This window comes from Gorilla gorilla, chromosome 2 (genome assembly GCF_029281585.2).
Source record: "Gorilla gorilla gorilla isolate KB3781 chromosome 2, NHGRI_mGorGor1-v2.1_pri, whole genome shotgun sequence".
Lineage (NCBI taxonomy): Eukaryota > Metazoa > Chordata > Mammalia > Primates > Hominidae > Gorilla > Gorilla gorilla.
The window spans coordinates 118670669-118698191 of NC_086017.1; the positions used below are offsets into that span (position 1 = coordinate 118670669).

General features: G+C 37.8%; 1 protein-coding gene across 39 annotated transcripts in view; it reads left to right on the forward strand.

Moving 5' to 3' along the window:
- The window catches only part of BBX (BBX high mobility group box domain containing), a 288309-nt gene extending 261022 nt beyond the window's left edge, over window positions 1–27287 (forward strand). For 17 of the 39 annotated variants that reach the window (XM_031009315.3, XM_004036013.4, XM_055383502.2 and 14 more), the window contains 5 exons: window positions 5852–5941; window positions 7307–7366; window positions 14615–14812; window positions 17179–17365; window positions 21454–27287. In XM_031009315.3, the coding sequence (XP_030865175.2) occupies window positions 5852–5941; window positions 7307–7366; window positions 14615–14812; window positions 17179–17365; window positions 21454–21541 (623 nt within the window). In that variant the 3' untranslated portion in view covers window positions 21542–27287. The remainder of the gene's footprint in view (window positions 1–5851; window positions 5942–7306; window positions 7367–14614; window positions 14813–17178; window positions 17366–21453) is intronic. The other 22 variants (XM_055383523.1, XM_004036014.4, XM_055383521.2 and 19 more) reach the window with 6 other exon arrangements.
- The last annotated feature ends 236 nt before the right edge of the window (window positions 27288–27523 follow it).

The window sequence follows — 27523 nt, forward strand, 5'->3', positions numbered from 1 at the left end:
TTTAGAAGGATTGCTTAGTGTAGTCATCAAAAAACACTTGCACAGATTTATGGTATCAGTAATAACAGCAACAGCTATAATTTCTTGAGCTCTTACTTTGTGATAAGCAGTGCATTAAGAGCTTTATTTGTTCATGGAATAAATATTGAGAACCTGTCATGTGCTAAGCACCATTGTAGGCATTTAGATTATATCTGTGAATGAAAACAACCCTACTGCCATCAAGATTACATTATAATGGGGGAACCAGACAATAAGTAAGCCTAAACAATAAGCAAAATATATAATTTGTTTGAAGGTGAGACGTACAGTGGAAAAAGAATTGGTGGATAGAGCAACTAGGCAAAAGATCAACAAGAAAAGACTGGAACCAACACTACAAACCAACTAGAACTAACAAACATATAGAACTCTCCACTCAGTAATGGCAGAATGTATATTCTTCACAAGCATACATGGAACAATCTCCACAGTAGACCATATGTTAATCCATAAAACAAACCAATAAATGTAAAAGGATTGAAATAATACAGAGTGTGTTCTCTGACCATAGTACAATGAAATTTAAAAATCAGTAGTAGAAAAAAATTGGAGAAACTCACGAATATATAGAAATTAAATACACTTCTACATAACCGTCACATCAAAAAAGAAATCAAAGAGAAATCAGAAAGTACTTTGAAATGAATAAAAATGAAGACACAGTATAAGAGAATTTAAGAGATGCATCTAAAGCAAACTTAGAGGGAGAATTATAGCTCTAAATGCCTATATTAAGAAAGAAATCTCAAATAAGTAGCCTAGCCTTCTACTGTAAGATACTCAAAAAAGAAGAGCAAACCAAACTCAAAGGAAGCAGAAGAAAGGAAATAATAAAGATTAGAGAAGAAGTTGATGAAATGAAATTAATTAAATAATACTAAAACAGTAGAGAAAAATCAATGAAACCAAAAACTAGTCCTTTGAAAATAACAAAATTGAGAAATTTTAGCTAGATTGACCAAGAAGAAAAAGAGAAGACTCAAATTATTAGAATCAGAGATGAAATAGAAGACATTACTACTGGCTACAGAAATGAAAAGGATTATAAAACAATACTATAAACAACTAAAGCCAATAGATGAGATAACATGTATGAAATGAACAGTTCCTAAAAAGACACAAACTACTGAAACTGGCTTAAGAAATAGATAATCTTGATAGATGCATAACTAATAAAGACATTGAACTAGTAATTTTTGAAGTACCTGGGGGAAAAAAAAAAAAAAAGCCCAGGCCCAGATGGCATCACCACTGTATTCTACCAAACATTTAAAGAAGAATTTACACCAATTTTTCACAAATGAATCCAGAAATTACAAGAAAAGTAAACACTTCCCAATTCATTCTGTGAGACCTGTATTACTTTAATGTCAAAGACATTCAAGACATTCTCAAGACAAAGACATCACAAGAAATGAAAACTGCAGATCAATATCTCTTACAAATATAAACACAGAAATCCTCAACAAAACACTGGCATACTAAATTCAGCAACATATGAGAATTATACATCATGACTAAATGGGATTTTACCTCATGACTGCAAGTTTGCTTTAATATTCAAAAACCAATTAGTGTAACATACCCTACTAATAGAATACAAAACAAAAACCACTTGATCATCCCAATAGATCTAGGAAAAGCATTTGATAAAAGTCAATGCCCTTTAAAAAAAAAATACTCAACAAACTAGGGTTAAAAGGGAAATTCCTCAGCCTGATAAAAGGCATCTACAAAAAATACACAGCTAACATGATACTTAATGGTAAAATACTGGATGCTTTCCCGCTAGGCAAAGGGGCAATACAAGAACATCCACTCTCACCACTTATTCAACATTGGACTAGAGGTTCTAGCCAGGGCAATTAGGTAAGAAACAGAAACAAAAGGTGTCTAGATTAGAAAGGAAGAGGTAAAATTATATTTATTCTCAGATAACATGACCTTGTATATAGAAAATCCCAAGGAATCCACCAAAAAACTATTGCAGCTGGTAAATGAGTTTAGTAGAGCTGCAGGTTATAAGGTCATTAGATAAAACTTAATTATATTTTGATACACTTGAACAATGAGCAATCTAAAAATGAGATTAGGAACACAATTCCATTTACAATAGCATCAAAAAGAGTAAAGTACTTAGAAATAAGTTTAACAAAAGAAGTACAGTACAATGAAAACAAATCATTGCTGAAACAAATATGATAGAAATTAATAGAAAAACATCCCATGTTCATGGATTGGAGGACTTCTTATTGTTAAGATGGAAACTCTCCCAAATTGATCTACAGATTCAACCCAACCCCTCTTAGAATCCCAGCTGACTTCTTTGTAGAAATTGACAAATTAGTCTAAAATTAATATGGAATTGCAAGATATTCAGAAAAAACAAAACAATCTTAAAAGAGAAGAAAGTAGTAGTTGATTTTAAAATTAATTACAAAACAATGGTAATCAAGAGAGTGTTGTACTAGAATAAAGATAGACATATAAATCAGTGGAATAGAATTGGTAGAGAACCTGTCATAAACCTGACATTTTTGGTCAACTAATTTTCAACAAGGGTGCCAAGAACATCCAATGAGAACAGTAGAGTCTTTCCAAAAAATGATTCTGGATCAACTGAGTATCTACATTCAAATGAAGTTGGACACTTACCTCATACAATGTACAAAATTTAACTTAGAATAGATCAAAAACTTAAATGTTAAAGCTAAAACAATAAAACTTTCAAAGCAAATGGGCAAATCTTTATAACCTCAGATTTGGCAGTGAATCCTTAAATATGATACCAAAAGCCCAAGCAACAAAAGACAAAATAGATAAATTGGACCGTATCAAAATTTAAATCTTCTGCGCTTCAAAGAACACTGCCAAGAAAGTGAAAAGACATCCCACAGAATGGGAGAAAATATTTGCAAATCACATATCTGATAAGAAACTTTTATCTAGACTGTATAAGGAATGTTTACAACTTGGCAGTAAAAGACAGCTCATAAAAACGGGCAAGTGATCTGAATAGATACTTCTCCGAATAAGATATATAACAAGTATGTGGCCGTTAAGTACAAGAAAATCCAATTAACATCATCAGTCATCAGGGAAATGCGTATCAAAACCACAATGGGAATGATACCATTTCACATCCTTAGGATGGCCATAATAAAAAAGACAGATAATAACAAATGTTGACAAAGATGTAGAGAAATTGGCCTAAGCTTTATTATTTCCTTTCTTCTGGCCAGGATGGTCTTGATCTCTTGATGTCGTGATCTACCCGCTTTGGCCCCCCAAAGTGCTGAGATTACAGATGTGAGCCACTGCACCTGGCCCACCAACTGTTGAATGAATAAACAATCCATTAAATGGAATATTATTCAGCCCTGATACATGCCGTAGCATGGAGGAGCCTTGAAAACATTATGCTAAGTCAAAAATCACATTATATGATACTATTTATATGAAATTTCCAGAATAGGCAAATCTATAGAGACAGAAAGGAGATTAGAGGTTGCTTAGGGAGAGGGGGAATACAGGTATAGGAGGAGTAGTATTAAAAAGGTTTGGAATTTATTTTTGAGGTGATGAAATGTTCAAAAATTGGTGCCAGTTGCAAATATCTGAATATAAACACAAGTTTTATACTTTAAATGGGTGAATTGTATGGTATGTTAATTATATTTCAACAAAGCTGTTTTTAAAAATCAGTTAAAAGAATAGGTTTGTGAGGGAACGGGAGATCAAGTGATGGGCATGGGGTTGGCTTGCAGTTTTATATAGAGTGGTCTGAAGATAGTTAAGTAAAGCCTTGAAGGAGGTGAGGAAGTTAGCCGTGCGGACATCTTGGAGAAGAACATTTTCTAGGCAAGGTAATGGCTGGTTCAGAGATCCTAAAGTCAGGAACACTGAGACTACATGTGCAGAGGACTGCCAGGAGGCCCATGCATCTAGAGAGACTCAAAGGAAAGGAGTGGCAGGATATGAGGTTATGGAGGTAATGGAGCTCTGGATCTCTTAAGTCCTTGTAAGATAGTATAAGATTGCTGACTTTTCATATACACCCAATATAAGAGGTCTGGCTGGGGTGATGCATTTTTGAGTCTTCAACCTATAGCTGGTATTTATTTTATTTATTTTATTTTATTTTATTTTATTTCATTTTATTTTAAAGCCCTGACAGTAGAGGTAATCACCAGATGAGTGAGAATAGAGACGAGGACAAGGACCAAGCCCAGAGCTTTCCAAAATTAAGAGGTCAGGGAAAATAATAAGCAAAGGAGACAGAGGGAAAGATCAGTGATGGAGAAGAGAAAAGAAGAGAAGGTGGTATCCTAGAAGCCCAATGAAGGAGGCATTCAAGGCAGAGGGTGTGGCTCTAGTGGTCAGAAGCTACAGGAGCAGCCTGGTGCAATAAGAACCCACAATTGGCCTTCACAGCATGGGGGTACTGGATGACCCCTTGAAGAGCAGTTTTCCATGAGTGGCGGGGCAGAAACCTAGCTGTAGTGAGTTTAAGACAGAATGAGGCTGGGCACAATGGCTCACACCTGTAATCCCAGCATTTTGGGAGGCCAAGGTGGGCGGATTGCTTGAGCCCAGCCTGGGCAACATGGTGAAACCCCGACTTTACAAAAAAAATACAAAAAATTAGCCAGGCATGTTGATCCCCACCTATAGTCCTAGTTACTCAGGAGGCTGAGGTGGGAGGATTGCTTGAGCCCAGGAGGTGGAGGTTGCAGTGAGCCGAGATCATCCCACTGCACTCCAGCCTGGTGACAGAGTGAGACCCTGTCTCAATAAATAAATAAATAAATAAATAAAGACAGAATGGAAAGAGAGAAACTGGAGACAGCCTGGGCAACCCTTCTGTGGAATTTTTGCTACAGAAGGAATGAAGAACTAAGGCAGTAACTGATGTGAGGGAAGTTAGGTTAGGAGCCACCTTTTTCTTTTCTAAGTTAAAAGAATTTATGTTTGTATACTGATGGAATGGCCCATTAGAGAGGGAGAAATGATGGTGTTGAGCTGGACAAGGAGGGTGGGGCTATGCCATGGGTGGAGGAACTGACCAGTTGGGAGCATCAAATGGTTCACCTGTGGCCAGAAGGCAGAGCATGTAGTTGCAGCTGTTGGTAGGTGGAGAGATGCCACCGGGGCTTTGGGGAGGTCAGTGCTGTTGCTGGTATTTCTGATTGTTCACTGAAAAAAAAAAAAAATCTCAATTTTGTTTCTTTATCTGAGAAAACTAAGAATCTGAAACATCTCCCCCTTCCACCCAGAATAAAGTTTTTTGGCAGATATTATCTCTTTTTAAGTCATTTTTTCTTCTTAGATTATTCTCAGAAAAGGCCAGAAAGCTATCTAATGCTGTCGGGTCAACTGCTGTCCTGAAAGTGCTATCCTTGTTGTGAAAAGCAGTTTCATTGGAGAGATAAAACACATATGCCATCCTTTCCTTCATGGTATTTAGGAGTCTAAAGTAAAATCTTTTCTCTATTACAGACTCTAGCCACTTTGCTGTTATTGGTTGTAGTTTGTTTCTACTCACTGTATCTGCAGTTTCTGCTTAGGGAGTCCCAGCCCTAATGGAGGCTTTGCCCAATACATTTCTAAGGAAAATCTCACTGGGTTTAAATAAGCCTAAAAAGGGGGCTGAGCACCAGTTAAGTAGGTGAAGATGCAAGATGACATTTATTGAGATTCAATTTGCTTATTCCACAGGAGGGAGGAGGGTGGAATTGTTGAGAAATACACAATATTTTTTATGAAACATTGTGAATTTAAAATATATTTATATTAATATTGTCTGTAGGTCCTTTCCAGTCTCAGAAAAAGAACTTATTCCACAAAATTGTCAGCAAATATAAGCACAAAAAGGAGAAGCCCAATGTTCCGGAAAAAGGTATTGGTGCCCTCCATCCTCCATGAAGGGTTCTTGGTCACCTCCATTGTGATTCATCTTTGAGTAATGCTTCCGTGCACTGCCTTTGCCTTGTCCTCCCCTCTGCTTGCTTCAATGCCATCAGCTCCTGACGCGGGTGTTCTCATTCTTTCCGGACTCTGCAGCTAATGCAAATCTCCTTCACTTGGATTGCTGTTCAAATCCATATTTGTCTCTATTTTCAGAGCCCCATATGAATCCTAAAATTGCCTCTTCTCATCTGTATTTGGTGCGTTTTGCAATTCAGTCTTCTTGACCACTTATCCATTTATTTTCTTTGACTATTCTTGGTTTTCACATGTTTGGCAGCCCTTCATACCATGACCACATTTTCCTACTTCATGAAATCTTACAGTTTCGTGTTCATGTGAAAGTGCCACCGTTTCTGTACTTCCTCTGACACTTGGGGATTCTTGCGGACCTTTTTCTCCACTCTTAAGTTGTAACCTGTTTCTCTTTTTCCCCCCCCCTCTCGTTTGCCAGGCTCTTCTTCCGACCTCTTTCAGTCACATGCCTGTTACTTGAAAGGGCAGTAGAGACTGATTGTACTCTGTCCCCTCTTTACTCGGAACGTCTGTCTCATTGGTATGATCTTGATGGGCCTTTAAACCTCTTCAGGGCTCATCTTAAGATCTCTTTCTTCCCATAGTGCAGGACTCCTATTCTTATTTCACATAAAAGATAAATCTTCCCATCTGGCTCAGTGCAGCCAAGTATTCTGTAGGTCGGGTTTTCTTTAGCATCTCCCTGCATGTTAGTGTCGTGACTGCCATAAACCAACTCATCCGGTGCCCATTTGCATCCTACTTGCATGGCCAGATGTGAAGCAGTCCGTGTTTCTTGAATGAGGCTTTAAACGCAGCTGTCTCCTGTGTGTAGACATGTGTGCCTGTATGTTCCTGTATGTAACCTTTTACTTAATTTGGGCCTTCTTTTCACTTCCACTTCAGCTTCTTAGTTTTGTTTTGTATATTGATATTATTTTTTCTTCTGCTTCCAGTAAAGAAGCATTATTCATTAGGTGAAAACATCAGCTTTTTTCATTCCGTTTTATTGATCTTCAGATTACTTTGATTAAAGTTACAGAAATAATCCAACACTATATTTCATAAAAGACAAAAATTTTATTTTTAATCCATTTTCTGTACAGCCTCATTATTTTAGTTGGCAAATACCATTTTAAGAATTAAGTAATTGACATAAAATTCAGCTTCATTTGTGTGATGTTTTCAAAAGTTAGTTTGTATATCATCTTATTTTTGTAGTATGGGGAATCTACTAAGAGTAGAGTTTCACTTTTCTTTCCTTTTCTGTCATTGTTTTTAGGAAGTGGGGATAAATGGTCAAACAAGCAACTCTTCTTGGATGCCATTCACCCTACAGAAGGTAAGACAAGCCATGTTATTTAATTTGAGACAATCGGAGCTGGAAATGACATAAGTTGTATAGGTTTTTAAAAGGTATAATTTATATAGGTTTAAACAACAGCATTAGACTTATGTGTTCATAATTAGGTTATTTTTAATTTTCACATCAAAACTGCTGTTTGGGGGACTCCTGCCAAGGGTCAGACAATGTGTCATGTGGTGTTTAATCTGTTAAAGGGCGATTTGTAACCTTTGAATCGTATTAATCAGAGATTAGAGTTTTTCATAGCTAAATATATTCAGCATTGCAGATCATGTTGCAGGCAGATGCTTATGCCAGTGGGAGCTGGAATAACAACCTGGTTGGCTGGGCATGGGCAGGCCTGCAGGAGTAACTTCTGACCTGGATGTTTTCCTAGCCCATTAAAATGAAACACCCCAGCAAGGCACAGTGGCTCACGCCTGTAATCCTAGTACCTCAGGAGGCCAAGGCGGGCAGATCACGAGGTCAGGAGTTCGAGACTAGCCTGACCAACATGGTGAAACCCCGTCTCTACTAAAAATACAAAAATTAGTTGGCTGTGATAGCGCATGCCTGTAATCCCAGCTACTCAGGAGGCTGAGGCAGGAGAATTGCTTGAACCCGGGAGGCGGAAGTTTCAGTGAGCCAAGATCGTACCACTGCACTCCAGCCTGGGCAACAACAACAAAAAAGAATAGAACACCCTGAGGCTTATGGGTAGCCCAAGAAAAATCCAATATTAACTAATCATGTTATAGGTCCTAGGTGCAGATTTGATTTTGAAATTTCTCACGGCCATATTTATTTGTGACTTTATATTATTACTGTTAAGCATTGAGCCCTTAGGTGAAGCCTAATTTCTTCAATGGTTAAGAGGCCACCTCTCCCTTCTTCCTGTTGATTCTCTTTTTTTCATTGCAGATATTTTAAAAGAGCTGACATTTTTGTAGGGCTTAATTAGGAGTCACTTCATTTGAAAACTAGAAAGGATTTTAGAGATGATTTGTTTCAACTCCTTTGATTCACTTATATCCAGAAATGGGAACTTCATGACCTAGTCCACATCTTTTGACTCTCAAATATGCTATCATTCCTTTACTGAAAATGAGAAAAAAAAATGCACAACTGACTTAAGTCACTTATCAGAAATATTCATGTTTTTAAGATAGGTAGCAAAAATGGTCAAGTTTGAGTTCATGTTAAACATAAGTATTTTTGATTTAGTAGGCATCATCTACATGAGCCACATCAGCTTCCGTGTCATTTTACTTTTACAGAAAACGCCAGCACTACATCTATTATCTCACTTGTTGATTCACATTCACAGCCTCTATGGAATATTCTGCTTCAGTGCTGGCAAAACAAAATATGAATTCTGCTGTTCACAGCATTAAATCCTAACATCCTCAAATTGATACATTAGCTCTTGTATATTTTAAAAATATATTCCATATAGATTTTTTAATGTAAGGCACTGATGAACTAGCAGAAGAGTTTGAAGGACATTTAGGACCACTTTACTCTTTACTTAAAATGTTTACTCTTTACTTAAAATGATACTGTTCTAAGTACTTTGTTCTGTTTTTTTAAACACTGAAAACCCTACAGAGGTACCAGAGCAAGTGCAGTGTGGTAGAAAGAGCACTTACCTGGGAATTAGGAAATCTGGGTTCTAGTCTCAGACCTGCCACTAATCAGCATTTTTCAGTAAGACAAATTGTTTAACCTCACTAGGATTACTCTCCACATTGGTATTAAGTACATATATAATTTGTGTGTTTAGAGATTGGGTGAATGATGAGATGTAGTAGTACACAGACTGTAAATTCTGTTTCCCCTCTAACACTTGATAATGATTTTATTGCTCTGGTATCTTGAGTAAGTATTGTGATACTAGAAGTACTATATTCTGTAGCCCTAATTTTCTGCTTTTGGGGGCAGAAAAGTAAATCACCTTTGAGTCTTACAGGCAGTCCCAGGCTTTAGCAGAAATATAATTATAATTGGTGATATTTAATTACATTTATTATTAATGTATATGAAACAACTTTTGGAGAATATGCACTGAAAAATGCATGTCCATTATTTAGTGTAGAGTACAAACTCATTTTATGTGGCCAGGAAAAACAGGAATCAATTTGAACATCAGAAATTACTAGTAATTTAAAGTAACCATTTTTGGTTTTTTATTTTCTTACTATCTCCAACATTTACTTGTTTGTGTAGTGACTATGTGCTTTGTGAGTTTTCTAGGCCTTTAATCCTCTCTCTCGTCTATGACTATATCACTGCTTATTGAAACTTCACCTTGGAGAGGGTATAAATATATGACAGAAAATATAGCAATAATATAGAATAATTTAAACATGTCTAAGATTAAAATCCTGCTCAAATGTTAGACAGGCATTGTTTGTAGCTGATGTCTTTAATAGAAATATTGAGTCAACTGATGCTACATAACTGTTCAGCTATTCTGATTTCTTCTAAAGTAGATGACTTCAAGTTCACTGTGTTTTCTTTATACTGCCCTGTATACAGGCACCTTGCAATCTTTCTTTTTTTTCAAAATATCAGAAATATTTAGATGCTTAGCAATATGTTTAAATGCTAAGTTTATAATGTGTCTTAAGCCCTGGGCTTTTACAATTCAAAATTGTTAAACCACTTTTTGAAATTTCGGTATATATGTATTAAAAAAAATTGTCCACAGGCTAGAATTAAAGGTAGGATTTTCAAATAAACCGAGAACACTACCTCCTACCTCTGCCACTGTGTTTATCTTTCCACCTAGTTATGGTGCCATATGCTCATGCTTTAAGCCAGAAGTTTCTAATTGCAATAATAATGATGATGATAACTAATACTTACTACCACTTTATAGTTTACAGGGGGCTTTCATATATATGTATATATTTTTTTCAATTTCATCTTAACAGCATTCCCAGTGAATTAAGGAGGGTTTATCAGCCCCGAATACATGGTAAGGAATTATGGCCTGAGCAGCACAAGCAGATAGGGAAGAAACCATATCTCCATTTAAGTACATCAGCTACTTCATTTTCCGTTTTTCATATTTGTAGACTTTTAACCCTCATTTGGTTCAAATATTGAAAATATAAATGGTATTTCACAACGGGGAAAAAAAAACCCCAAAACCTAGGACTAGGAATCTCTGTTAAAATTCACTTCTTTGCAGTGTATAAATCTAATTACAGGCAGGAAAATTCTGGTTTATAGTTAGATTTTCACACACGATCCACAGTGCCCAGTCTAACTCGATCTCTTTTCTTAAGTTTGAAATAGTTGCTATATAACTTCAGCAAAGTCTCCCAGGATGTTGGATAAGGCTCATTCGTTTCTTTTTCCTGTGTTCTATTCAGCATCTGACTGCTGTTTCAGCTCATGGGAGACCTACCAAAGGCGATTAGATTCCAGATCTGGCTATAATAATTTCAGTGCAAGTTTGAAACCCCAGTTGGAATGTGAATTCATGACTCTGGAGCACTCTAGTGGCCTCATGGGGTACAATACAAGAGCAATGCTGCTTTCCCAAAAAACCTACTCCACATTTTGGGATCAGATTTTGGAAAACAAGACGGTCTCTTATTGCTACATTCCTGATGTGGCTCCAGGAGTGAGCTTGCATCATCACTCTCAGATGATACGCACCAAGTGTGTTATGGTTATTGTTTGGGTGTAAAAACTAGCCCAGTGGACTTGTTCTGAAGTGTTCGGGTAGTTTTGTGTGCTCAATTAAAAGCCGGAAAAGAAATGACTAATTTGTTTTGGAGCCACAAAGCGTTTCTTTTCTTACATTTCCATTAGGTTACGGGTTGTCGGGAGGAACTAGCTTGCTATCTTTGTACTCAACTTTTGTGCTTGTTTCCCTCTCTGAACTTTTTTCATCTCATGTCCCTCACCACCAAGCTTTTGTCTGCTTTGCCAATGTCGTTGGACTCAGATCTGCTGTTTTGTTCCAGAAAACTACTTCTCGGACACAGTCCCATCTGCCTTCCCTAATTCTTCTGTCTTAGGGGAAGGGTCTCCCTGAGGGCTGATCCTGAAGGCTGTCCTCAGTCTAAACCACCAAACAAGACCATACGTTCTGGGGTTAACCCTTGGGTCAGAACATGAGTCTGGACCCTTATCCTCTTTCAAACTCTAGGAGGGTCACATTACATACCTTTTGCAAATGTGCATCATCTGCAGGGCCCATCATTGCATTTTGATGTAATAGTAGGTTTAGAGGAGACCTCTGGTTAATTGGCATTACCTTCTTTTGGGGAACTTATGAGAACCTCCGATGTAGTCTTTTTTTTTTTTTTTTTTTTTTTTTTTTTGCCTCTTCCACTTGGTCTGCAGTCTGATTCACTCCTTTACTTTCCTCTAATATACTGACCCTTGGGACTTGAGTATTACTGGCCTGCTTTGGGCCCCCAGGCTCTTTGCCTGCTGGTTTCTGAGCTTTCCATAGTCACAGTCTGGTTTTAGGCAGAAACTGTACCTCCATTTGCAATCAACCCTTTTGCAGCTGTGCCTTACGCTTCTTACTGTGTTTTTACCAATTCATCTGGAACAACTAGAAAAGGAACAACTATTAAGTAGAAATGAAACCATTTGAAGGCTCACCAAACAAACGGAAACGGTGCTAGTCACGGGAGTACTGTTTCCCAGCCTATGACTCTGGAGCTGACTGGTGGTTTGTTGTTGTTGTTGCCCCTGGCCAGATCTCTGATGGTAGCCTATGTAGCAAAATTAGTTTAGGGCTAGATGGCTCCTTTAAAGCTAATACAGTCCAACCTCCATCTCTGAATGAAGAAACAGAGGCCCATGGTTGGTTGGACTGCAGTTAGTAAATTTAAAAGTCAGTAGTAGAATTCTGGTCTCTCTGTGACTGTTATTTCCATTACCCCATGATCTCTGTGTAAAAAGCAAGTCATCTTTCCCAACCGACTTGGCCTTTTTCTGGTATCCATGCCTTTTCATTGACCTCCTTGGTTCTTCTTTCCGAGTCAGTTCTAATGTAAGATATGATACACCTTTCCATCTTTGGAACCCCACTATATACCCTTATTTCTACATGTTCTGTACTTTCCTGGGAAGGGGGAGTAGAAAAGGGAAGAGGTTAATGTTCTTTCTGGAATGTCCATCCACAATGTGGTGATTCTATTGGAGAGGTAAACAAGACTCCTGTAATCAGAAGGGACAGCTGATGGATCTGGATAGGAAATTGGAAATCTCGAAGCTTATGAATGTGCAATAGATGTTATTTAATGCTCATTGTAAATTCAGATTTTGGGCTTCTTCATACTTAAAGGAGGCTTTGAATTTTAAGGCTAAAATAGAATCATGCATCTTCTTTGGAGTGTTTCTTACCGAATTATTTTTTATTTTGCTGGAAGCTTTTATTGAAGTTTAAACTAAAAAAAAAAAACTTAAAATATGTACCACCACTGGCCTATGTTAAGCTAAATATCAAAGTATAAATATTCTAAGACTAAGTATAATAACTGAGTAAATTAATCCACCATTGAGGTAGATCTATTTGACCTGGGAATAGATCTGCAATCTAAAAGGAGTATGTTTTCTGACCTTTGATTACTTACTTGAAAAGGTGTTTGGGAGCATTGCCAAGTAGTTTTTTAAAACAACTGTTATCTTAAGCCTGTCTGCACACAGCCATCTGTTATGCAATATTGAGGTAAGGCCAAACCACAAATGATGGTATGATTTCTGCTTTACATACTTTCTTTTGATGTAATTGAAATTATTTCCCACTTGTTTAGGAATGTGAAGCCTGGAATCAGCCCTTCTTTTGAAACATCTTTTAAAGACAAGGTGCCATGATTTCCAGGACAAATAATCTTATTAATTCATAGCCTTCTTTCTTGAGGATGTACCTAAATCCATTAAACACCTAGATTAAACATTTTAAATGAGGGCTGTGCAAGTGTTTATACCAACAAGTTCATTTTTTCACACCCTGAGTTATTCTTGCTCTAGTTTTTTTTCCCTCTTAGTTTAGCTTTTCTTCCAAATATATATATATATATATATATATATATATATATATATATATATATATATAGCTTTATTGCCAATATCTACCTTCAGATATGCCTCCTCTGGATTTAGTTTGCTTAGGGCTTGTTATGTATGACATTAGTTTTCTGACCCACATTCTCCTTTTCTTTGTCAAAAATAATTTCTATGTCTATCCTAAGAAATTGGATAGTTAAAAATTATGAAAGTGCATCTTTTCCCGGCGTAAAAGCCCTTGGGTCACTGGAATTTCTTTAAAGTCCCAGTCATAAAACTCAACTATGGTATACCCCTAAACACTTACTAAACTCATATCTACACATCTTGTCTTACTTTTAAGTTAAGGTCAGGAGGGGGTAAACTGCTAAGAAAATGAGTATGTAAGAAAAGACACAAGCATCCCCAATCTGTGTAAACCAGGAGAAAAGTCTGTGGTACAGGTGTCTTCCTTGCTCTTGACAGAGTGACTCAGAATATAGGAGTGTGCTATCAAATGATTCATTGGGGTTACAATTAGGATACCTAAAACTAGCCTCTCCACAAGCCAGGATGACATGTGGGACTTCATTAAATTATCTCACTAAGTGTATTCCTTGTTTTAGAATTCAGTGAATGAAAGAGTTTCTTTCCTTGGCGTGCTGGCTTCAACAATGTTTGTCCTGTCCTTACTGCACAGTCAATCTACATGAAAGAAAGTCAGGCCTCAATTTCTTTTCTGATCAATTCAACCTGGTGCTTAAAAGCAAATGTCCCAACCATAAATATAAATTTAAGAAGCACATATTTAATTTTAGTGTCCTCTGAAGAAATTTCTTTTACCATCCTCTCTAGGCCAACTGGTCAAAAGGATCTCTCAGATAGGGACCCTGATCACAACTAGGACATAATTTACAAGAGGACATAATTTACTCAGATTTACCTAAATTATCGTCCCCACCGACATGCAACACCCAGAGACTTACAAAATGTAAAAAAGAAGGGGTGTCTTAATTCATTGCATTTAATTTATCAAAGCAAATATCAATTGGTAGTAAACAAGTTAGGGGCAACGTTTTATTTCATTTTTTTCCATCAGTACTTTGAAAACTCTGAGTGTAAATTCTCCATTCAGATGGGTCAGAAATTTAGACATGTTTCCTTCTAAGAGCAATTTTGGTGCCTTCTGTTTTTGTGCATAACTATGCATGGTATTTCCTATTTCAGCCATATTTTCAGAAGACAGAAACGCCACGGAGCCTGTTCATAAGGTTAAAAATATCCCATCCATTTTCAACACTCCAGAGCCAACAACAACGCAAGAACCTTTGGTGGGCAGCCAAAAGAGAAAAGCAAGGAAAACCAAGATTACACACCTTGTCAGGACAGCAGATGGCCGGGTATCACCAGCAGGAGGTACTTTGGGTAAGAAGAGAGAGCTTTAGACCAGGGGTGTCCAATCTTTTAGCTTCCCTGGGCCACACTGGAAGAAGAATTGTCTTGAGCCACAATAAAATACACTAACAATAGCCAATGAGCTAAAAAAAAATAAAAAAATAAAAAAACAGGCCAGACGCGGTGGCTCACGTCTGTAATCCCAGCGCTTTAGGAGGCTGAGGTGGGTGAATCATGAGGTCAGGAGATCGAGACCATCCTGGCTAACACTGTGAAACCCCATCTCTACTAAAAATACAAAAAATTAGCCGGGACTGGTGGTGGGTGCCTGTAGTCCCAGCTACTTGGGAGGCTGAGACAGGAGAATGGCGTGAACCCGGGAGTCGGAGGTTGCAGTGAGCCGAGATCGCGCCACTGCACTCCAGCCTGGGCGACAGAGTGAGACTCTGTCTCAAAAAAAACAACAACAACAACAACAAACACAAAAAAATCTCAGAATGTTTTAAGAAAGTTTACGAATTTGTGTTGGGCTGCATTCAAAGCTGTCCCCAGCCACATGCAGCCTGCAGGCCATGGGTTGGACAAGCTTGCTTTAGACAGAGATAACCAGAGCAAGCAGATGACCACCATGTCAGCAAATGACTGTAAGCAACTGTGGTTCCTACTGAAAAATGAATCTATTCTGCAGCTTTCTACAGACCTCCAAATATGTTTTATTCCATGTTTAAAATCATAGCTAGTTTTACAAGAGCATATCTGAATTCCTAGAAAAGAAAGGTAGTTTTTAGACTGTCATCTTCCCTTTATCTTTCTCAATGTGCACAAAAGCAATCTTAATTCCAGGAGATCCTATACTTTTAAAGATACTAGATGAATCAGTATTTGACCATGGTCTGCTGTTCGAGTCACTACAAGCCAGATTACCAGGCATTCAAACCAGTAGATTAAGCTTAAAATGCATCCAACATCCACTTCCTATATAACTGGTTTAGACCATGCAGGGAGCCTGAGAATGCTTCTGGATTTCTTGAGTTATCTGATTTAATTCACCAACTGGTGAATTTCTCCATTTTCAATCATGGCCTCTTGTCTGTTTGCTGTTCCTGGTAGCCTCTTTGGCAGTAGAATGACCGGAGGAGCCCAAGGTAAGGGGTGTGGCCGAAGAGTGATGCTGAGACCCCCCGGCCCCAAAATCTTGGAGTGCTATACCAGCTAGGTACTAGTGGCCTTGGCTGTTGCCTTTCTGCCTCTCAGCACCTCCGCAATTTTATTTTATGTGATTTGGGTTAATCTAGGTGTTAATAGAGGGGAACTGTTTGCTTAGAGGACAGTTTATGAATTTTGTGCACTTCTTTTGTGTGTTTTGAATATTTAGATTGTTAGAAACATAGAGTATATTAAAGGCCCTGATTTTCCCCTGTCGTATAAGAGAAAAAATTCGAAGAGGTGGAAATTTTTGTTTGAGTACATTCAATACAATAGAAGTAGAATGAGGACTAAAACCTAGATGTCCTGATGTTTAGCCCAGCAGTCCCCTCCCTCCTTTTCTGTCCAATCTGAGTTCTGTTCTGTGACTTTCATTTTGTAGATTGTTACATCCACGTTTGTTTTCACTTGGAGGAGGAGTGAAAAAATATGAGAACAGTCCCATTTACATAGAAAAGTGTCATACCACTTTTGTGTCCTAATAGATAATATTTAAAGCTTCTATCAGTCATTTTCTATATTTACAATTTTTTTTAAACTATGATAAAAATTTCCCTTCTCTATAATGGCTACATAATAAAGAAAGTATACTCATTTGTAGCAGGCATACTTGCACAGCATTTCATCCACCTCTTTGTAAAGACCAGAGGGCTTTGTCTTCTCTCCAGTAGGTCTTTAGAACAAAATAACAACTTGGGCTCTCATTAGAACTGGTTAATGTGCCGTATAAGCCATCCTAAGTGTTGGTATCACAGCATACCCAATGTCCAAGTTGCCATAGTAGGGCATGCTACAGCTTCATGAGAAATGCTTAGTCAGTTGGGTTTTTAAGGGCTCTTTTACAGCATCTACAGGCCCCTCTACAGAAGTCCCTTGGGCTTTATTTTAGCTGAGGCTCATTTTTCCTTCTCACTCCAAGACTGACCCATTCTTTGACCTCAGATAAAACACAGCTTCTCTTCAGCTCAGCCTCAGGGCACAGTGCTGTCCATAGTTGCAACTAAGCTTAATAAAAGAGCTTTGTTACTGAGGAGAAGAGATTCTGTAAAAGCCTTAATATTCGATGGATAGCAAAAGTGAACAGTAGAGAACGTTAGCTCTTTTCACGTTGACTGGCACAGCGTTTTCTGTGTCTCTTCTCTGGAGAGAACAGAGTGATCCTCTCATGATGGATTTCTCTTTTGTTACAGATGACAAACCAAAGGAACAACTGCAGAGGAGTCTCCCTAAAGCAACTGAGACAGACTGCAATGACGAATGCTCACACAACACCGAGGTCGGGGAGACGCGGAGCAGTACTCCAGAAATGCCTGCCGTGTCTGCGTTCTTTAGCCTCGCTGCGCTGGCTGAAGTGGCAGCCATGGAAAATGTGCACAGGTTAGTGGTAGAAGGTGGAAGGAGAAAGCAACATGGAAACCAGATCAACCTCTTTGATGTGATTTGTGACATTTTTTACAGGGCATTGGGGTTCAAACTTGGTTCAAGAGCACTATTGGTTATATGAGGTATTACAAAAGTATATATGCTAATTAGCAGTGCGGGAAACTACCAGGGAATATAGTCAGCCAAGTATTTTATTTTGAATATGTTATCCTGTGGCTAAACTTCATTTCCATAAAAAGCCTGAGAGCAGGGAAGCAGTATTATCTGACCAATGAGCTTTGGAGTCCCATTGCAGACTGAGGTTTGAGTCCTAGCTCCATCACCTGCAAACCGAAAGATCTTGACCAAGATTATTAACCTCTCTACCCTTGGTTTTTTTCCTCTAAAAAAACAGGGGCAGGTGGCACTCATTTCACAGAGATGTTATGTGGGGTAACTCTAGCATCCCAGTGCTGGTGTGTGGAATGCCCCTTATTGGTGATGGTGTTGGTGCCATCACCAGCCATCAGAAGACAGTGCAGTTCAAGGGAAAGAGCATTTTGGCATCTGACTCATGGCAGCCAGAGGCCTGGATTTTTCTTCAACTCTTCTGTGATTTCCTACAAAGTAATTTTTTTCTCTGGACTTTAGTTTTCTCAGCACACATTGAGCATAGTGATATCCCCAAAGAATTACGAAGTTGTAAGCATCAGACGAGATCATAGATGTGAAAACCCTTTGAACTCAGCGAAGCCCCACAGAAAGTATATTAAGTTCTAAGTGTATAATTGGGTATTCTGCTACTTAATGGATCCTTTGGGAAGGCAAAAAAGCCTGTTGTAAATTCAGGTATTTTATATTCCTGTTCAAAGTGGATTACCCATGGATGAGCTGCTTTCTTAGACTTTCAGTCTTCAGTACAAAAGAGCTCTCAACCCAATGCAGCTTGTGTAGCCAGTTGTAGGCCCCATGCTCCTTTTTGACATCCAGGTAAACCTGGAGTCCCCTGACGTGAGCTTGGTTTGCTTCTTGCTATTTACCTGTCGTATTACAGTTTGAGTACTTCCTCACAAATAGCCTCTAGATATTTCCAAGAAGTCAAATTCCTTTTTATGTGTACATTGCAAGTTCCTAATAGCAAGTGAATGCTCACAGACATTGTTAAAATTCACTGAGGTCTCTGAGGGAGACAATGCACAGATACTTCTCCATTCGTGGAGTTGTGCAGTCAAGGATAGAGGACAAGCACATACACGTGCAGTGAGAACTTAAAATATCTGCCTGAATGTTATTAAGTGTCCCTGTGAATTGTGGAAATGAGAGGAAATCTAAGAATTGAGAGAGGGATAATAATTCAACGGTAGGAAAAGGCTAGCACATAAGCAACTTGGCTGCTGCCTGTGTTCTAAGTGTGGTCACACCGTTGCTCTGTTAACCAGCCCTCCATGGTTCCCAATTTGCATCAGCAGAAAGCCACAGCAGACCTTTCCAATCTCATTGTCCCTGCCCTCCACACTCCCTACCCTGCAGTTATGTGGAATCACTTAACCCCTTTCCAGATACGCCAAGCTCTTGCCTTGTACATCCTCTGATCAGGTGAACTGCTCTCCTTCTCCTCACCCTAGTCCCCGGTCCTCTTCTCTCAGTCCTCCTGATGCCCTAGGCTGTGTGTTTCTTGTTGCTGCTGCGTGCTATGCTCACACCTCTCTCAGACCACATTGGGATGTATTGATTTGTCGATACTTCTGTCTACTTTCAGTATATTTTGAAAGCAAAACAGTGGTTTTATTCTCTATGTTACCAGCTTGCTTAGTTCCTGTTATAACCATTGATAAATGAACAAATGAGTGGGTGAATGAATAAATGAGGTAGTTTCTGAAGTATGACTGCCTAAGTTAGATAACAGGTATAGAAAAAATAATGTGAGTAAAGATTCTTCTTATTTTTTTTAACCTTCCATTAGAAAGAACAGTAATGATTACTAGAATTTTACCATCAACCTAATAAATGGTTAGTGTTCTTAATAGCTAGAAGGACAGATCACCCTGGAGAGTCTTAGCTGTAACTTGAGCCCTTACCTGTTAAAGCAGATCTACCCACCAGGCTTCTACCTGTAGGCTCACTGTAATTGAACCTGGGTTGCATACCAATGAAGTAAGCATTACTTCAGCATCAACTCGGTTCATAGTTTATAAAGGGTGGCCCATGGAGTTAGGGGTGGAAATATACGACCTGCACTCATGCCATGAAAAAATCTAACATTAGGTTCAGAAACCTAACTTAGACAGTTTTACAAAATACACAAAATAGAGAATTGGAACAAACCTTTGTTAAGAGACCAGTTTATTTACTAGAAGTTAAATTAGCCCTCCCAAGTGGGCCTTTTTAGTCCCATTTTAATGACCGTTAATTAACTTGCCAAGAGCACACAGCCAATTTGTGCCCAAGTCAAGATTTGAACTCCTTATCTCGTGTACTGCCAAAGGAAAGCTTCAGTCATGTCAGAGAAAATCATGAAGAATCTCACCTGACCCTTCCTCTGGGAGCTAGAATCATCAGTTGCAGCACATAGTCCTCTCCCACTGTGATTCTGACTTCTTTCCTTTTTCCATTGATTTAGCTGGACTTTCACCCCAATTTCTCTCTCCTTCTTGCCATCTTTTTTTACATTGCACTTTTCATCTTTTTTGGTTTTTTTTCCTTTTCTAATGCTTATTAAAATTCTTTTGGATCTTTTAATATCTTAAAAGTAAAAAGTAGCATTTTAATTTCATCTTTCTTGAACAAAGAGCTGAACATATTGAACAGGTGGTATCTATAACATCCACATGTGAATAGCTTAATCCAGAGGTTTGATTCTAAAATGTTTTGCTTTTCTAAAATCCTAAATATCTTGGGCTATTAAGTGATCATTTGATTCTGAAACCCCCAAATGTTGCAATTTGTCTACATTATTTTTCTTTTTTGTGCATCAAGAGAAACTTGAGTATAGTTATAGAGCAGGTACGAGCTAAATCTTGAAATAGCTCCTTTTGTTCTATGTACTCTGAAGAAGATACGATTTTGAAAGATACGATCAGCAATGAAAATATTGCTGATACATCACGTATTTTCAGCACAATGTTATGCACTACAGACCATTGTAGGTTACAGAGCAGTGAGTGTGCATTTTCTAGGATTGGTAGGCCTGTTGGAAAATGTCAAGGAAGTACCCAGTCCTATCTTTTTAGAATGAGAAGCTCTGTAGAAATTACCAAGAATTTTGGACAGTTTTCTCATAACCATGAAGTAAATTGTATTTTTACTACTAATTATACAAAAGCTGAATGAAAAATCAGCTATGTTTGGCATAGGTTCTATCCAAATGATGGAAATTTCCATGAATTTTCTAGTCCTGTCTGGAGTTCTCCCTCCATGTGTATTGATTTTCACCCAACTAGGGTAGATTTTGTTAAAATCTAAAATCCAGCATCAGTGCTTGTTTTCTTCCTCTAAACACTCTCTGTCCATGTGCATGTGAGTTCAGAGGGTTTTATTGTTTCTTCATTCTTTTTTTTTTTTTGGAGTCACAGTCCGTCTCTGTTTCTCTTCCAGAGTCATTGCTTTTATTATCACTAAATTACCTGAAGGTTACCAATTACTATAGAACTTTCCCTTCAGGCAAGTCAAGAAAAGGAGTGTGCCATTTTTAATACCAATAGATCAACAGGAAAATTATTGTCCAAGAACCCCGGTCCTTGATTGAAATTTTCCCACTTCTTAAAGAGTTGCCCCAAATCTGTTGGTACTTAAAATTTCATCTCTTCAAAATGGAAGTGGTTAGTTGTTTGAGGCCAGAGGGTATGCTGTTGAGTTGTATGAGGGGAATTCAGATATGAAATCTTAGGAAGGGAGACTGAATGGGAAGGAGGAAGGGGAAAAAAAGAATAAGGAAGGGGACAGAAGAGAAAAAACTCTAAAGCAAAAACAGTTTTCATTAAATGATATAAGTAACAGCAGTAACTGTTAAACAAGATATTGGAACACACTTGTTATTCATCGTCCTCTCCTGTCTCTAATAACATATGCTGAATAAGTGACTTTTTCTTCCTTTTATTTTACAGAGGTCAGAGGTCAACTCCACTCACCCATGATGGACAGCCAAAAGAAATGCCACAGGCTCCTGTACTTATTTCCTGCGCTGACCAGTGAAGCGCCCTTTCATTGTAAAACATTGTGCTTTACCTACTACCCTAGCCTTGTCTTTACCGAGGGATGCTAGTGAGTCCAAGTGGTGGAAAATATAGACTGCAAACAAGTGCTTGTTGCCCCACACGGCCCAGATTCACTTGAAGCAGAAGTTAGCATCCTGGGCCAGTTTGTTCTCTCAGAACCCAGAATCTTTGAGGGTAAGGTTATCTGTCTGATATTGAGCAGAAACAGAATGATCCTGGAGCTTTGCTTTCTATTGAAGGCTTTTGATGGTAATAGGTGGTAACTTGGTAAAAGGCTGCCTTTACTGTAGCTCATCCAGCATCTCTTTTACCAACCAGAGAGTGTGAAACTAGTTTCATATATTACCTAGTTATTCTTTCAAAACAAAACAAAAAAAAAAACAAAAACTGACGCACTGCACTAGTTATTATTAGATATTCTTAGTCTTTTTTGTACATGGAGATTTAAGTTTAAGATGGTTTATATAATAGGTTATACCTACATTTATATTGTAGAATAAATATTAAAAAGCCTGTTCCAGAGACTCCCAAGCAGCCTGGGCAGGCAGATGTACCATTGTTAGTGGTGTATGCTCGGCCTCGTGGTCCATATATTCTGCACTTTTATATTTGCCACCAGAATGGTAGTTTGCTGGCAAAAAAAAAAAAGAGAGAGAGAGAGAAAATTACAACTCTTACAATCTGAATTTTTTTCTTAGCCTTGAGTGACCAAGAAGAATTTGCTTGAGGCAAATTGTGGCAAATATTTTCCCAGACAGGGGAAGAGTCCTGCAGATTACAGATTACTGGTGTTTTCATGCCTTGAGGATTCTTTTATTTTTACACAGGGGTCTAAGTGACCAATGGATTGTTCATACAAACAAAAAAAAAGACAAAAATATTATTCAGAAGTGACCTTAGTATTACTTCACTATTCTAAACACATTGAAGACACTCACTTCATGTGGACTTGGAGCTACAGACCTTTTACATCCATCACAGATTGACTGGACGGGTTGCAATTGCTATGCACAGCCTGATTGGCACTGCAGGTTTTTAGAGCCATTTTGAGTTTGTGTTGTTTAGGAGGTACTGAGTCAGTGATGAGGGAGGTATGCCTGACCAGAGTGGGACTCTCAGTCATAGATCCACCTGCAAGTCTCTGTTTCCTTTTTGTGTTTTGTTGCTTTTGAACATAAAACCAACCATACATATGCCAGCGCCAGGTGGATTAACTGGCTTAGAACATTCAACATATTGACTTAACCACCTGACATTCACAGTGTCTTGTTTCCTAGCAACAGATGCAAAGTGATAAATCAAAATTAGTCTGAGGCTACAGATTTTACAGGGTATTTGTTCTATAGCACAAAGTATTTCCCCACTCTTGTGTCACAGCACAAACTACCAAATTTTAATTATTGGATTCCAGCAATAATTTTTAATGGTTTTCAAACTGGCGGAATTTTGACAGTGCTAGTTCGAGTTTGAAGCTTTTGAATTAGATCTCTAAATGGTGACAGTTTACATGGTTTTATCTAGCTTTCTTATTTATACTTGACTGAATTGTAATGATTTTTTTCTAATTGTAATTTGACATAATAGCCATACAAAAAATGACTCTATTCATACTAGGTTTAGCTTCTCATGGTTGTAGATATTACTTCAGTTCCGGTGCTGGAAAATATGTACAACATACTAACAGGATTGAAAAAAAAAATAGAGGTTTTTCTTCTTGTTTTTTTTTCCAAAGCAGGTAAAGAGGGTAGCAAAGCATCGGAATGATGTACTCAAAAATGCATATTCCTGGTGGGGATGGAGGAAGAAGGCATTAGTAAAAGGTTAATCAAACGTTACAGCTTAACCCCATTCATGTAGGAATAAATCAAGTGAGCAGTTCCAGACTTTAGCATAATATTTTTACTATGATGCTGTTTTATTAATATTTTCTAAATTTCAAAACAAAAAGTGAATGTTTGAAATTGCTGGGTCCCGATGTTGGTGGCTGTTGGAGTTTTGGACCACTCGCTAGCAGTGATTTGAAGATTATAATTAGCTAAAATCCAAAACAAAAAACCAACAACAAAAATTGTATGGTGCGGAACATGCACCTTGACAATGGTACTAACTTGTTATTCTATAGAACACGTTAGAATAGATCTATTTTTGCCAGAGCACCCTCCTTCAGTCCTCCGATTACATTTCACTAGAGTTCCTTACGAGATTGCTGTATATTCATGGGACCTTTTTTTAAAAAAAAAAGCAAAACAAAAGATTACTTTTTTCTATGTGATTAATATCTTACTTGATCTGCTTTTCCTAAACCTCAGTGGCTTTTCCCTTAGGCAGGGTTGGGGGTGGGAGGGCAACTTACTGGAGATGACTGTTTTCAGATACTTTAAAACAAACCTTTTTGTAGAAATGCTTAATTTTTAAGCGGTTAGGCACTGAGAGTAGCAGAAATCCTGCAAAGCTTTATAGTTCCTTAGACTCACCTTGTCGATTCTCTGAGTAAAGTCTTGATTTCAATAATTGTGCTTCTCATGCCCTGAATCTGCTGGAGAGGAGTGTTGTTATTTTCAGGTAACAACATTCGTTAGCACAAATATTTCAGACCAATATTAGTGCTCTCCACCCCACCCCTTGTTATCATTTTCATTTCATTTCTCTCATTCTTTTTTATTTTGGAAAATCATATTGCTATAGTGTGTACTTTAATCTGCCAGCAGATACCATCTACACTAACATTTGTCCCACAGCATCCTCAAGAGAAAAAGTTGTTGCACCTTATATATATCTCAAGCAAACCAAAATATGATGCTCTTCTGCTTTGTTTTATTCTAAATTGTTGTATCATATCTTTCTGAAACCATTCTGAATTTAGTTGAAATTATCAATATTTATGCTTTTAACCTTAATTTCTGGATTCAAGCCTGTATATAAATCTTTTGGAAAAAAAATTGTCCTAGCCCTTCTCTGCGATGCTGGAAGTAGAAGATTGCGTCTCAGATGGAGACGCAGTACTGTTCCAGTTTTCTTTAGCCTTTTATTTATTTAGTTATTCTGGGTATTTCCTATGTAATTTTGAAGTGTGTAGAGTATATTATAGTAACTGAAGCTGCAGCTGTAAGAAGCTGAGTGAAAGAAAAAATACTGTAAGACATCCTTAAAGTTTTTATTTGTTTGGGTACTGTATATGAGATCAGGAAAAAGAAAAATGTCCCACAGCCACATTGGAAATACAGGTTCTTGTCCCCAAATTAGGTTAGTTCCCAGATTTTAGATCAAAACTGTTAATTCATTAAAACCCCTTTTAAAAGGTAAATTCTACTTTTGTAATTCCGATAGTCTTTTTCCCACAAATATCAGAAATATATTTATTTAATTCTGTCAGATGAGCTTTCTACCGATGCCATGTCCCAAAGCCATGTTAAAATAATTCCCACGTTATCATTGTGATTCTACTTCCTGCCACTAAAATTGCTGGAGAAACAAAATAATGATGGAACACTATGAACAAAAAGGAGCATCTGAACTGGTCTGGTTATTTAGAATCCAATGTGTTCAAATCCTTTTGTTTTCTTATTAAGTCAGATGCTACTGTAAGTCAGATAAAATTTTGTTTGCACTCTGCAGTCTTTGGCTCAATGTATGGAAATGTTTGCACCTATGTAAAGTCACAAGCTAATTACAAATTGCTACAGAACAGGAGTAAGCTGAAAACTGAATGCCATGTTTTGTTTATAAGGTGGGGAGGGGAGGGAAAATACCAAAAAGCTCTGTTCCAAGTTTGGCATTTGACGTTAATGTGAAGCAGTGGGACCATGCTGCCTGCTAAACTACTGTATGAATCGTAAGTGTTCTGAAGACGAGCAGCTGGAGGCTGGAGGATGGCATTCCATACAGCAAAGGAGAAGCACCCACCACTTCGTCTGGGAAAAGGAAGGAAATTGCAGGAGGCCTGGAGCCATCATTTGTAAAGGGGATGTTGCGGGGTGTGATGCTGTTGAGGAGATTCACCTTCAATTGCACTGCTCCACAGAGCCCTCATATAAGGCCAATCCTAATGGGCTACCTCGGCTTTAAAAGTTAATTTCAGTAGGTCCTGTTTCAAAAGTTTGTCTTTTTTTGCTTCTACCTTCAGTGCCACTATTTTCCACTGCAGTGTTTTGACTTCACAAACTGCCTCCTCCAGAGAGAACAATGTATTGCTGAAAATGGGCAGTAGAAGCAAATGCTGTTGTTACATTTGACCTATAAAGTATTCAGAGTGACTGCTAGGTAGAAATTAAAACTTAGCTTTCCCAAATAGCTCCTTATTTTGCACCTTATAAAAAGTATACTAATTGTTAATTAGATGTTGCTTTTGTTTATACAAGCATTCCCAAAGAACTAGATTTGGATTTTGTTTTGAGTTTTTGGATTTTTAAAAATTATCTTATTTAGATTGACTAACAGCATACTTACAATTTTAAAAGAAGCTGTTGTTCAGTTCATCTTACCAGATGTGTCTGGCGAAGTATTCAGGGTTTGATGGACTGCTTTACTTTCTTTTGGAAGTGATAGCTAAGTTTATTATACTCTATATTAAACAACTTTGTTCATTTCACTGAGGACCTTATCTTCCTTATATTTCAGAACAAAGAAGCAACAAGCGTGAATAAAAAGACAAATGTATTTGACTCCCTCATAATCCCCATCTGTATGTGCTACCCTTCCTTCAAATATATAAATGTGCATCTTTTTTTTTTTTTTTTTTTAAAAAAAGGTTCCTCTTCTGGCCAAATTTGATCTATGGTGGTATGATTCATACTGTTAAATTGAGAGAGGAAACCTTGTGGTTAAAAATTATATGGCTGCTGTTTTCTTTTTGCAGTCAGTGTTCAAAACTGATCATGCGCTTAAATCGATTTTTATGCACAGAACTAGTTATTGTGAACATTACTACTCCCTCCAAAGATTTCCTGATAACTTGGGCCAGAGCTGGTTACTGAGTAACAAGGATCTAATTCAATGCCTCAAAACTCTTCCACCCACAATGCAAATCTTACCTCACAAGCTCTAACCTAAATCATAGAGACATGCATGTTTCATGCATTAACACTGATTTCGCTCTGTGGCCCACCAGAGGGGTGGGCTCATGTCCCCTGACTCCTCACATGAGTGCCTCAGCTCTAAGAGCCGTGGAACGGGGGGTAGGGAAGGTTTGCGATCTGGAGCTCAGCAACTGGCTCAGCAACGTTTTCTCCATTTCATTAGCACTAAACAAGTCTCTTGCTCTCAGGAATTTGTCAGAAAAAAGAATAAAATCACCTGAGACTCCACATCCCAGATTATAAACTCTTCTCGTAGGTTTGAATTGCTTACTCACATGTCATAAATTAACCACAGCTTCATTTGACCACCAGGTCTAAAGTCTGTTGACAGTTTCAGCATGACTGAATCGCTCATTTTTTTTTTTTTTGCTTTCAGAAATTGGCTTGGTTCTCTTTAGAGTTGGTGTAAACATGCCATGTAATAAATGATTTCCACTTAATGGTACAACAGAATTATTGCTTTCTTAGATGTATGTGTAGTAAAAGTCAATATACACATTTATATAATTTCTTTCTTCAAAATCTTATACCTAATTTGATATTTCTAAAAATTGCACATGTAAGTCATGTGTATAACATGCTAAAGTACTTTAACTGTGATCTTAAAACTGAATAAAAATATTTAATAAAACTTTGAAATATTTTAAAGATATTATTCAAATATATTTCTTTATGTTCACACTACTGGCCATAGAGTATGTGCCTTTAATGTACCATTTTCACTAAAAACAGTAGGAAAAATACTAATAAAAGTAAGATATTTCAACTATTTTAGAACATCGAATGATGTGTCCCCCTGAACTGTGTTTGCCTGTGATTTGCCATTGTCTGGACAGCCTTGGTTGCTTTTCCCAGAAGTGTAGAGTGATGATCAGCCCAATAGA